General features: G+C 34.5%; 3 protein-coding genes across 4 annotated transcripts in view; 1 reads left to right on the top strand and 2 right to left on the bottom strand.

The window, feature by feature from the left end:
* The first annotated feature begins 384 nt into the window (after positions 1 to 384).
* Positions 385 to 13646, top strand: part of LOC144838057 (general transcription factor 3C polypeptide 5-like) — an 81267-nt gene continuing 68005 nt past the window's right edge. The window contains exons 1-2 of the mRNA XM_078693414.1: positions 385 to 478; positions 4140 to 4284. Coding sequence (XP_078549540.1) covers positions 4279 to 4284 — 6 coding nt within the window. The 5' untranslated portion in view covers positions 385 to 478; positions 4140 to 4278. The remainder of the gene's footprint in view (positions 479 to 4139; positions 4285 to 13646) is intronic.
* LOC144836762 (uncharacterized) lies at positions 8390 to 9032 on the bottom strand. Its single transcript, XM_078691608.1, has 2 exons — positions 8901 to 9032; positions 8390 to 8707 (listed from the first exon to the last, which is right to left on the bottom strand). The coding sequence occupies exons 1-2, from the start codon at positions 9025 to 9027 to the stop codon at positions 8478 to 8480; spliced, it is 357 nt and encodes a 118-aa protein (XP_078547734.1). The 5' UTR covers positions 9028 to 9032; the 3' UTR covers positions 8390 to 8477.
* Positions 9318 to 10532, bottom strand: LOC144838053 (uncharacterized). Of its 2 annotated transcripts, XR_013611608.1 has the most exons (3): positions 9860 to 10532; positions 9551 to 9712; positions 9318 to 9399 (listed from the first exon to the last, which is right to left on the bottom strand). XR_013611608.1 is itself a non-coding variant. In XM_078693411.1 (2 exons), the coding sequence occupies exons 1-2, from the start codon at positions 10339 to 10341 to the stop codon at positions 9709 to 9711; spliced, it is 486 nt and encodes a 161-aa protein (XP_078549537.1). In that variant the 5' UTR covers positions 10342 to 10532; the 3' UTR covers positions 9327 to 9708. The 2 variants fall into 2 exon arrangements, 1 of the variants encoding a protein (XP_078549537.1); XM_078693411.1 differs by having other exon boundaries at positions 9327 to 9712.

Here is a 13646-nt window from a genome sequence, read left to right as displayed (position 1 = left end):
AGCTAGGTATGCACTGCGCTGCCACTAGCCTATTTCGTGTCTCATGTCTTGCACCATCTGATTATACATAGGCATACTATAATACTGTACATTATTATTTTTTTTATTCTCACTGAAAGTAGGCTATCTAGGCTTTCCTGTTATGTTAAAATGAAATATATTATTTATTATCCTCAGACGGTGAAAAAATAATATTTTGTTGTTGAATATGCCGTGATTTTAATTGTCAAAAAAATGATCGTCAGTCGATGGCTCAGGAGTTTCGATAAATCTCGCGTCGCATGTTTCTGGTGGTAAAACACTCTCAGCAAGTTTGCTTCATTAACATGCATGAGACTCTGTGTGACGACCCGCTTTAACGTGACGTCATTTTACTTTAGCTGCATGGGAAGAAGTAGTCACTTTTTGAACTGCGATAACATTGTAGATTGACATCCAGCCTTCGGCTATACATCATGCACATGTGCAACAACGAGAGGTAGGCCTACGTCGCCTGGTTGGCCTTGTAAGAATAAGATGTACACTATTCTACTACTCCTAGGCCTAGTACTACCAGGGAGTTGTTATTAGACCCTGATACTACTATTCGAATTATTTTAAAACATACCCTGCTTTTATCTATAACGCCACTGAATTCTGAAAATCATGTCATCAGCTAAATAGTCGTAGGGGGCCTAGGCCTAGGCAGAATAAGACTATAGTATTACTAAAGACTGCACACACTATGGCCTAGCTACTCACACATTAGCGGACGGATTGACATGCAAGGTAGGAAGGGTACTGTAAAGTTTAGCTAAAGTAATAAACAATGGGTTTTTTTGGGCGGGGTGATAATACTGTAAAAGAGTCCAGACCTCTAGGCTAGAGACATACCAATTTGTGGCAATCTAGGCCTAGGGGCCTATAGATAGTTAGTTCATGGAGGTATTTATTTTATACCTCCATGGTTTAGTTAGAAGTGAATAAAACAATTTTCTAATTATTAAATAATGTATATATATTAAATCGCCGTGGCTAAAGATACGGTACCGTATCCTAACTTCCGTTTACTAAAGGTACGGTAAAATCGCATTACGTCATAATCAGCCAATGGGATGCTGGTACGTGTGTGACATCATCGTATAAGGACTTGGAATTTTTTTTCATATCGCGTCTGTACTACTCTGAATGCCTATCGGCGGCGCCAGGCTGCGCTGCATGGATGTGTGCGTTGATTCTGTGACTCAGCCCCGGAGCCCGGAGCTAGACCTAGCAATTGAATCCAGAAGTTTAATAACGGGCGCCAACGTCGATGCTGTAGTAATGGAGCAAGTTCATGTGGTTGGTGGGCGTTTAAAACATGCACTCAATCTCAAATATTATTTCATTATACAACATACAGTAGTATTATAATCAGATATGTTAACAGCCAAATTAGTAAAGGAATTATAATTAAATTGAAAATTGTGTTGCATCTAGTTTATTCGTCCATAGTTACCGTACTATGAGGGTTTTATTTTTATTCCAAATGGCCTATTTAGGCCTATATTTTTTATTAACCTTTGTTTACAGATGGTGATCATAAACAACAATCAAATGCGGACAATAAAGGGGCCCTCAAATACTATGATTTAGACAGTAGCCCCAGGGCTGAGTGACAGAAATCAGCGCACACGCAGCAGCTGGCCCCAGCCTGGCACCGCTTTCTACACGAACAAACTCATATAATGAGGATATCACATAGTAAGTAGGCCTATGCCTCTTTTGAAACGGTTTTCTGTATTCTAGAATTAAAATCAACATGTTTTGGATTTTCAATAATAACAGACGTAGGCTATACATTTAGTTTTTGTCCCACACGACGGCGATAATACTAATAGCGATAAATGAAGCAAAATGTTAAGCGGTTAATCACTGTTGTCGCGTTTAAGTGCGTATTTTTAGCATTAATTTAGTAAAAAAACACCACTTTTAAATTGGCAATATGACCACGCCCAGCGCCTCGGGCGGGTTTTACAATAGTATAGATTGACGTAGCATGATCCTGTTATTCCAGAAATGTGTCACTTGCCCCGGCCCAATGCAGGCAAGTATAAAAAATAATATATAATAAAATGCGTATTTTTAGTGTTTTTTACTAAATATTAATAGAACCACTTTCAAAGTGGCAATATGACCACACCCCAACGCCTCGGGCCGGGTTCACAATAGTAGAGATAGACATAGTATGGTCCTGCCATTCCAGAAATGTGTCACTTGCCCCGGCCAAGTGCGGGCAAGTACGTATTTTAAAGCAAGTTAAAATGAGTGTTTTTAGTGTTTTTTAGTAAAAAAACACCACTTTTAAATTGGCAATATGACCACACCCCGACGCCTTGTTGACGTAGTATGGTCCTGGCATTCCAGAAACGTGTCACTTGCCTCGGCCCAGTGCGGGCAAGTACGTGTTTTAAAGCAAGTTAAAATGCATATTTTTTTTTTTTCTAGTAAACACCACTTTTAAATTGGCAATATGACCACACTCCGACGCCTCGAGTCAGGTTCACAATAGTATAGATTGACGAAGTATGGTCCTGGCATTCCAGAAATGTGCCACTTGCCCCGGCCCAGTTCGGGCAAGTACGTGTTTTAAAGCAATTTAAAATGCGTATTTTTAGGAAACACCACTTTTAAAGTCATATGACCACACCCAGATGCCTCGGGCCGGGTTCAATATAGTATGACTGACTGACGTAGTATGGCAATTTAAAATGCGTATTTTTAGTGTTTTTTTAATAAGTATTAATCAACACTTTTAAAGTGGCAATATGACCACACCCGACGCCTCGGGGAGGGTTCACAATAGTATAGATTGACGTTGTATGGTCCTGGCATTCTAGAAATGAGCCACTTGCCCCGGCCCAGTGCGGGCAAGTAGTGTTTTAAAGCATTTTAAAACACGTATTTTTAATGTTATTTTAGATTTTTACTAACTATTAATAGCACCACTTTTACCACACCCGACGCCTCGGGGGCCGGGTTCACAATAGTATAGGTATTAAATGTAAATTTAAAATCAACATAAATAAGATATATCGTAATAACTGACTTATAGGTAAGTATTATTTTTTACCCATAGAACTTACTATTACTAACTACCTTTACAGTTGTCTAAGACTATAAGAGAAGGTATATCCTGTTACATGTTATTTCTAAAAAAAGAACCAGTAAATATATTATTTAATACAGTACAGTTTATGTACGTCAATGGAATGTTTTAAATGTAACACAAATATAAATGGCACTGTTTCTGATGTAATGTTACTTCTTCAAAAACGAACGCAATACAAAATTAAAATGAATATAATAGCATAAGAGAAATATTAATCTGTATCACAACGTACTTTAAACCTTTTATGTGCAACGTACTGTATACCAGCTTCTTGTTTAATTATTACTAACAATTTTGAGGTACTAAAATATTGTCTAGTATTGTAAAGTACATCAACACGAAACCTGATAGCTTCTATTTCTATGAAATGGATGAGTACTAATCAACTAATACTTATAAGTTAAAAAGATGTATTGTCCCTTGAAACACAAAAAATGAAAAAAAAAATATTCTAAATTTAAATTGGCCATATCAAAGTAATATTAAAGTTATTCACTTTAAGTCAAAAATTCTAGCCAAAAACATCAAGTATACATAATTAACAGGTAAATTAATTTGATTACATTTCGTCTGGAAAATCGTCACGAGCAAAAGTAGATTTCATACCACGAGTATGCATTATGGATTAAATTTAGGATTGTTTACAACTCGTCGCGGTTGCGAAGGTGTTTTCACACAGATCGCGAGGAAGTTTTATGATTATGCATACAGAGTAGCCAAACAAGCGCATTGCATTATGAGATATGTTTTGATCGAAAACTTTGACTGGAAGTCAAAGTTATTTTTTGAACAAAAAAACGTCTGTATTTCGGTTAAATTATTTTTTTTTCGACTAATTTTTGGTGAAAGTTAATAACTATTATGATACTTCAAAATGACCCACTTTTTTTCGAAATATTAAAAAAGATTTGTTTTTTGAATTAGTCAAAGGGACAATACATCTTTAAATAATAAATAATAATAAATAAATAATAATAGTTATTTTTTCTTTTCTTCCAACGGTTGGCAGCAAATCAAGTAGTCAGACTTTCTAACACGTACACAAGATAACCAGTTTCTTGTCCCTCAACAAAGTGCATGATGGGTTTCTGTCAAAGAAGCATCCTTGTAATCCATCGTAAGACACCCACTCAGTACCATCTTTGATTATGCAGGTAAAATGTGACGTTTCGTGAGAAGTAAGTGCTTGGAGTGTGTACCTATAAAAAAAAAGGATCTTTGTTATATTTTCTTTGTCTTTTTTAAAAATTTTCATTGGCCCTAACATTACATAAAAAAGAAAAGTTATCATGCCGCACCTATGTGATTTTAATGATATCACTTCTTGGAAAAAAAGTGTGGTCATGTCCATATTGCAAAGTATCTTCAGATTCAAAAATATTATTGGTGGAATCTTGAAATTGACAAACTCACGTGAACTTATCTTGCGCCTTCCTTTGCAACGACTAAGTTCCAGAAAGAAAAAACAATGTTTGGTTTGTTCACGTGCACATAAAAACATAACATTACATTAATTCGTGCCTCCATGATATATTTGTTTTTCATGAATCTTGGTTATTAGTTTTAAAGTAGAAGTAAGTTGATTTTATAATACTAACCTTCCAGATGGTAATGGAAAATTACATGCCGATGTCCGATTTAAATGGAGTGTAGTCCATTGGTCTAACGCCTCTTGTACAGTTGCTATATGTGAATAACTTGATGTTCTATAACATTAAAGTTTAGTTTACACCATAGAGATATTATTAGTCAGGGAGACTATGTCGAATAATAAAGTCCCGTGCGATTTTTATGAATAGAAAATACCACCTATCTAGACATGTTGAGTACAACCCAAGTAACAAGAAAACACATGTTGACAACGTTGGAAGGGTGGCAGAGGCCCGCCATCTTGAATTTCAAAATGGCCGCCATTGAAACTCTAAGTGTTCATATCTTGGTAACCACAGACTGTAGAGACTTGCTTTTGGTCTCAAATTGTTCATAATATAAAACTTTATATCAGTTCTAATGGAACATTTATCCCCAAAATGACCGGAAATGGCTTTTCTGACCTTTAGCCCTAACTGACCGGAAGTTTTGTATCTCCTTAACTGGTGGACGTAGCGACTTGATTGTGGCCTCAAATTGTTCGTAATATAAAACTTTATATCAGCTCTAATGGCGCCTTTACCCAAAAAAGTGACAGAAATTGCTATTTCTGACCTTTGACCCTATTTGAATGGAAGTTTCATATCTCCACAACGGGTAGACATAGATACTTCATTTTGGTTCCAAAATGTTCATATCATACAACTTTCTATTTGCTCTAATGAAAACTTTCCAAAAATAATGACCGAAAATACAATTACTGACCTTTGACCCTAGTTATCTGGATTTGTTCATCTCCATACCGTACTGTTGACATAGTTACTTGATCTTGATATCAAACTATTTAGAGCATAGTTCTGTTGTTAATTGTCTTTTTGAGTTATTTTGCTTCAAAAGTGTAAATCAATTATTTTATGGACTAAATTGTTTTACGGTATAAGTTTAATACAGCAGTTCATCATCAGTGTCATCATAATCCTCATCATCAGTAAGACTTGCCTGCTCTTGGTTGTCACATAATTCCTAATCGTCACAGAAACTGCAAAGGTATGTGCAGTTTAAACCGTTTTTTTTTGCACTTGGATTGGTTGGTTGTGCATCATGTTTTTGCACAGTGGCACTTCACTAGGTCGATAACACCCTGAGGTGCTGGAGGCAAAGATGTCATAACTGCTTTATAATTGCCATCTACAATATCCCAACCAAAATCTTGAGGCTCTGGTATAGTTGGATTAGCAATGACATCGTTGTTCCATATTATAGCCTGATAGTGTGCCCTTAAAATGGCAGGCCGCAATGCACCCAGCGTTGGAGGCAAACCCTTTGATTGGTCTTGTTCCTTCTTAAAAAGCCACCACCTAACATCAGCAACATTTTTTTAATCTGTGTTTCGTATATAGAGCTTACACACAAATGATGCTTCAGATAGTTCATTTGTTGTTCCTAATAATTTCATGGCAGTTGGATGTAGTTCCTCCAAAACCTTCCAGAATGTAGTTTTGCCTTTCCCAGAAAATCTACGAGTAATATCTGCACCTGAGAAAACATGCAGTCCTGGAAGGACTGCTGCTTTGGACTCAAACAGTGTTCTGTGGATTGCGCTAATAGAATTGTCCTGCGGGTTTTGCCAGTGCCTGTAACAAAGTTTGTATTTTGACATATAATGGGGTATCGTCTGATGGCTAGTACAAGTACGTAAATGTCAGGTGAGTATATATCTAGTGTGGTAGCACCATTCGTTGTTGCATCAACGGAATGCAAAATGAGTTTGGTATCAGCTTCCACCTGACTACTTGCAAGGTTGCTTACTTCCCTATGTGTAGCCTTCGCTTTGTTTCGCCAGGCAAACTACAAGATGCTTGTTTCTTCCACATGATCTAATATCTTTTCAGCTAAATACGTCGCCAGTCCATCTTTCATTGATACATAAGAAAGAAGACGTTGCCTACGGATTGTACCGGTTGAAGTTGAATCTGTAATGTGGTAAGCTACAGCTTTATTGCCACCTAGCCGTCTCGCGCGGTTTGAAGCTTTGAGTGATTCTCCAGTATCATAGCGGTCACATACCAAATGCACCTCATCACAGTTATTTTACCATACTTCTGCCAGTGTCGTTCAATTAAATGTTCTGATAGATCGAAGCATGTTTCAATATTCTCTAGTTTACTTAGTGATTGCAAATAAGCCATAGCATCGACAATACATACTTATTTATAGTTCCTGGCAACCTTTTCTTCTGTTGAGTCATTTGTTTCGTGAGCGACTTCTATCGTTTTTGGTAGCTTTTCAAGAATCGTCATCAAGTCACTCTTCGACATTGTAGGAAACAATGAACCATCTGCTGCAAATAAAGCTCTTGGGACAACAAAAAACTGTACCAACGGCTTGTCTGAGGTCCCTCAACTTGGATACAACTAGTTAACGAGAAAACAGCTTGTTGATTGTTCATGTCAGGTCCGATTTTTGCTTGGAGATCTGTTGTATTACAATTATCATGATGCTTTGATATTGATAAATATCTACTGGGAAGAAAAGTCATTGTCTCAGCTTCTTTAGCGAGAGCAAGAGCCACTAGAAAAAACTGTGTGCGTGAAAAAGGGTTTAACGAAATACCAGTTAGCCCACCAAGTACTTGATGAGACGTGATCTGGAACAATAGCACAAAATGGCAATGAATTTTTATCTACCACCCAGTTGCCATCGTTGAATTCTATCCATATTTCTGTATCTGATGCTCTCATGTCTGCCAGGTACGCAGGGATTAACTGAGCGTAATTTAATTTGTCATGTGCGACGAAATATGGTATAATGTTTCGGTAGCTTTAAGATGAAGAATCCAATTGGCAGTTCACACTGCTTGATGCTTGATTGTGATTGGCTAAAAGTTTAATCAACTGCCATGGTTTCCTTTTCCTTATTAGATACAGTATAATGGATATGTATACTTGATTCATTAGCACAACTGTAAATATGCATGTTATGAACAATTTCAGACCAGGATTGTTTTATGTCAAGCAGTAATGAAAATTTGAAAAATTCCACATTAGGGTCAAAGGTCAATAATTGCATTTCCGGTTATTATTTCGAAAAATATTTCATTAGAGTAAATAGAAGGTAGTATGTTGTGAACAATTTAAGATCAAAATAAAATGTCTACGTCCATTGGTTATGGAGATATAACACTTCCGGTCAATTAGGGTCAACGGTCAGATATGGCTTTTCCGGTCATTTTGGCGGGAAATGTTCCATTAGAGCTAATATGAAGTTGTATATTATGAACAATTTGAGACCAAAAACAAGTCTCTACAGTCTGTGGTTACCAAGATATGAACACTTTAAATTTCAATGGCGGCCATTTTGAAATTCAAGATGGCGGGCCTCTGCCACCCTTCCAACGTTGTCAACATGTTTTTTCCTGTTGTTTGGATTGTATTCAACATATCTAAATAGGTGGGATCTTCTATTCATAAAAATCCCACGGGATTACATAGTCTCCCTGACTATATAGTGAACTGGAGAAACAACTGTTATTCAGTCCTTTGACGATCATTCCGACCGCCCTAATAATAATCAACTAGCACGCGACCACCTAATTAGTTAAGATAAACAATTAGCTGTGCATGCCGATTGACCATTACGTCATACATAAGATAGTGTACATTTTTAAAGTGCACATCTTTGTTCCGCTTGGCTCGTTCTAGGCCTTTTGGGCAACGGTTCAGCAGATAATATATTGTTGCTTTTATCTCTAAGCACATTAATTTGAACAGTTACCTCGGCGAGCCGCAGAGACACAGTCACCGGCTACATGCAGAGAAAGAAAGTTGTTCTTAAATTCTTCTACAGTTGGGTTGTCATTTGTTCCTCCAGCTGATCTTTGCTTACTGAAGTACTCTTCTAATGGGTCTTGGGAGAACTTCTCACTCAGGATGTACTCAACTTTGTCATGTTCTAGAAGTTCCTTGGTTAATTCAACGAATGATTTGACTATAAAATTAAAGTTATTAGCTGTAAATTTAGGGCAAAAAAGAGAGGTATTATCACCACAGGAATATTATAAAAGGAAAATGTTTTGCCAAGCTTGTGTACATACTTGTGTACATACTTGTGACATAATGTGTACCGAATACTCCAAACCACCACATAACAGTAAAATGATATCTGAAAATCATAACCATACCTGTCAGTCTTAATCCATCTACAGTCTGTGAGCTAAGGCACATTCGCTTCTTCTCGTCTTTGGTCAACCCTTCTGTGGTGTTGACATCGTCTTCCCATTCTTTCAGAAATCCCAAGAATGATTCCATAAACCACTAAATAAGATCGACAAAACAGGATAGTTGTTATGATAAAACAATAATAATATACTCTTGTTGATAAATAGGGAGGTTCCGCATCTGCAGAATAGAAGTATAGGATGGAATCAATCAGAAATCCCTCTTAATTCTAGATCTGTTACATTGTTTTTAGTAGTGAGAAAAAACCTTAAATGTGAGCTAAAATATATTACCAAAGCGGGGATCTGTTGCAGACGAATATGGCTTTAGATTCGGTTTATTTTTCAGCTTCCAAGTTACTGCAGTCAAAAAACTTGTTGATTGTTCTGATGAAGTATTCTGTTGATTTAGTTTCCGGCTTGCCTTGCATAGTTAAGACATGGCAACAGTGTCGCTGAGAACCTTTTGTAAAAGAAAACAAATTTATGCGATAATACAGTGCGTAAACAAAAAGTTATTGCTGCTGTGATCAATTTTTTTGTCATATAGCAAACCTTTACAAAATCATATAAATAAACACGTATAACAATTATGTTACAATTGTTTACTTTACCTGTGCAGCCAAGTATACACGCATACGCAACGCAGGAGTCAAGTGCAGGTGTTCGTGACTTAACTTATGGAGCATTCTTAGTCCTGGTGCCTTATTGCCAACTTCTAAATCCCATTCATACAGCTTGTTGAGATGTTACCATAGAACCGGTTGACCTTTCACCTTTAATAATAAAATGTGATTTTTGAGGCATTGCTATGATGACTTTTGAGGCATGCTTAACCTTGCATTACTGCATCTCTATGGTATACTATAATATTATAATAGGACATGCAGTAATATAATGTACATATTTCAGTATTGGGTTACCTTAAGATATCTTGATTTGCGGTTCCAGCCAGAATTCTCCCAATTGTTGCGCACAGTTTTGAGTAGATGTGGTAGGAAAAGAAAAATATCTTTCTTTCTTCATCAAGCGGATGTTCCATATAATGCTGCCCACTGGAACATGACAATATTTTAAACAACTTTCTGTTGCAAGAAGCTCCATCAGCAACCATCGCTTTTATGCGAAATCCATGAATCTCTACGGCACTTATCACTGAATTTATTATTGGAACAAGCTGGCTGCCACTTGCTCCCTGGCCAGGAAAGTAACACAAAGGCTCACAGATGTTTGAACATATTCCGCGTACCATAATTACAAGCATATGGGTGGCTAGAGCTGGTTCCTTTACATCGGTGCATTGTTGCTCAAAGCGAAGAACTTCATTATTAGTTGTTCCAAGATTTACAAGTCCAGTTAACTTCCCACTAGAACCACTTAACACAAGTCCACTTTTTATCTTCATTTCATCGAAAGCCAAGGTAACAAATCTTCGGTGTTCTCCGAGTTTAAAATCTGCTTTTTTTACTATTCGCTTTAATATATCCAAGTTTACACCTGCATCTAAAGAAGTATAATGAATATACCTGAAATAAAAAAAAACAGACTGTTTACATATAGATGTAAATCCAAAATCCTCAGGGTGAAAGACAGCAAGTAGAAAGTAAATCTTTCTTTTTCTGAGCCACATTCTATTGAAAAGTGGCAGAACTCTCCCCATTTAGTCTAGGACCTGGGTCAGATTTGTATGCATTTAATTTAGGAGAGAATATCTCAACTGTTATAGGATAATTTGACCCCCACGAACAACATGGAATGTGTGCCAAATTCGCTATCCGGGGCGAACATGCCCAAAATCGGGGTCAAAGGTTAAAAATGCGTGGTTCTTATATCTCGACAACCACTTGTCGTACAGATTTGCTTTTGGTGTCAAATTGTTCAGAATATACATATTTATATTCAATTTAACACAACTTTAAGCGAAAAAATGACCGGAAATGCTTTTACTGACCTTTGACCCAAAAATGACCAAAAAACACATTTTTGGGTTAAATTATTTTTTTAAATGCCAATGGACAAACTGTATGGTATCAAATGAAAGCATACACAATATGCTACCCATTGCTACCCAACTTGTATTGAAAATTTTTAATTATGAAGCTAATTGTATGGAAAATGTGCATATTTTGATTACTTTTATACAAAATATGAATATTTGGTAGCGTAATTGTTAAGTTTATTTATATAATATTAAATAATTTAAGTGTTTGAAAAAACTATTTGGTATCAAATGAAAGTCCATAAAATATTCTATCCATTGCTACCCAACATGTATTAAAAATCTGTAATTATGATGCTAATTTTGTTAAAAATGTACATATTTTATTTTTTTTTTTTTTTAAAATGAGTATATTAAATAGTGTAAATTTATTTTGGTTTATTTATGATATTAAATAATTCAAATGTTTATTTGGTGTCAAATCGTGCAGAATATACATATTTATATTTGGTCTAACACAACTTTTTTTAGCGAAAAAATTACCGGAAATGCTTTACTGACCTTTGACCCAAAAATGACAAAAAACACATTTTCGGGTTAAATTATTCTTTAAAATGCCAATGAATACACTGTATGGTATCAAATGAAAGCATACACAATATGCTACCCATTGCTACCCAACTTGTATTGAAAATTTTAATTATGAAGCTAATTGTATGGAAAATGTGCATATTTTGATTACTTTTATACAAAAAATGAATATTTGGTAGCGTAATTTTTATATTTATTTATATAATATTAAATAATGTAAGTGTTTGAAAAAACTATTTGGTATCAAATGAAAGCCCATAAAATATTCTATCCATTGCTATCCAACTTGTATTAAAAATCTGTAATTATAATGCTAATTTTGTTTAAAATTTACATATTTTATTTTTTTTGTGCAAAAATTAGTATATTAAAAAGTGTAAATTTATTTTGGTTTATTTATATTAAATAATTCAAGTGTTTGGAAGATCTTGGTAAGTTTACCAAGCATTTTGATACCATATCATTTTGATAAACCAACAGGTTACGGAGATTTGGGTGCCATTTTGAAATTGCATTGAAAATCTGTAATTATGAATAATGATGTAGATTTTTTTGAAAAATTTGCATATTTTATAAATTTTTGACAAAAATGAGTATATTAAATAGTGTAAATTTATTTTGGTTTATTTATAATGATTAAATTATTAAAGTGTTTAGGAGATCTATTTTGGTATTAAATAAAAGCCCATAAAATAGTCTATCCATTGCTACCCAACTTGTATTGAAAATCTAATTATGATAGTTTTAAAAATGAGTACTGTATAAGTTAAAATTATAAAGGTTTTTTAGAAAATGTGTTATACAGTTAGTGTAAATATATTTTGGTTTATTACCTCCGCCAAGGAGGTTATATTTTCACCCCTGTATGTTTGTGTGCTGTGTGTTTGGAGCCTGGAGGCCACAGTTTTTATCCAATTCTCACCAAATTTGGACACAATGATCTATGCCTCAAAAGCTCGGACAAGTTCGAATTTGAGGGGAAAAGGTCATAGGTCAAGGTCACAACTAACAAAAAACTATTTTACTGCCTAGAGACCACAGTTTTTATCCGATTCTCACCAAACTTAGCCACAATGATCAATGACTCATCATATAATTGTGGTTAAATTTTGGGTCAAAGATCAAGGTCCACAAAAAAAAAAGAAATAAAAAAATAATAAAAAAAAAAAAAACCTCAGCGGGACTTGAACCAGCGATCTCATCCACAACTTTGTAGTGTGCAGTTAGCCTATTTACATTTAGAACTAATACAAAAAAATATATATATATTTTCCGGGGACATTTTATGTAGGGGAATTTTATAGTAGGTGGAGGTTTGTACTCTCGGAGTACCCTCTAGTTATACATATAATTCTAGTGTTTTAAATAAATATTTGGTATACATGCTACCTAGTACATACAGATTATCCAATATGTATTGAAAATGAATCATTTTTTTTGGAAAATATAGAGTTATATAATATTATAAATAAACCAAAATAAATTTACACTACTTATTACTGTATACTCATTTTTGTCAAAAAAAAAGAAGAATATTTTCAAAAAAGTCGTAATTAAAGATTTTCAATACAAGTTGTGTACCAATGGATAGTATATTGTATGGGGTTTTATTTTTTATACCAAACAAATATAACGCTAGAATTATTTAAACCAAAATAAATTTACACTAATTTAAACTCATTTTTGTCTAAAGTTATTAAAATATGCACATTTTCCAAAAATAGCATCACATAATTAAAGATTTTCAATACAAGTTGGGTAGCTATGGATAGCATATTTTATGTGCTTTCCTTTGATACCAAATATGTCTTCCAAACATTTGAATTATTTAATATCATAAATAAACCAAAATAAATTTACACTATCTAGTATTCTCATTTTTTAAAAAAAATAATAAAATATGTACATTTTTAACAAAATTAGCATCATAATTAAAGGTTTTTAATACAAGTTGGATAGCAATGGATAGAATATTTTATGGACTTTCATTTGATACCAAATAGTTTTTCCAAACACTTAAATTATTTAATATAATATAAATAAACATAACAATTACGCTACCAAATATTCATTTTTTGTATAAAAATAATCAAAATATGCACATTTTCCATAAAATTAGCTTCATAATTAAACATTTTCAATACAAGTTGGGTAGCAATGGGTAGCATATTGTGTATGCT

The sequence above is a fragment of the Antedon bifida genome, chromosome 3 (genome assembly GCF_963402885.1).
Source record: "Antedon bifida chromosome 3, ecAntBifi1.1, whole genome shotgun sequence".
NCBI lineage: Eukaryota > Metazoa > Echinodermata > Crinoidea > Comatulida > Antedonidae > Antedon > Antedon bifida.
Note: the sequence above shows the minus strand (reverse complement) of the source record. Positions and strands in the feature narration are given on the sequence as shown.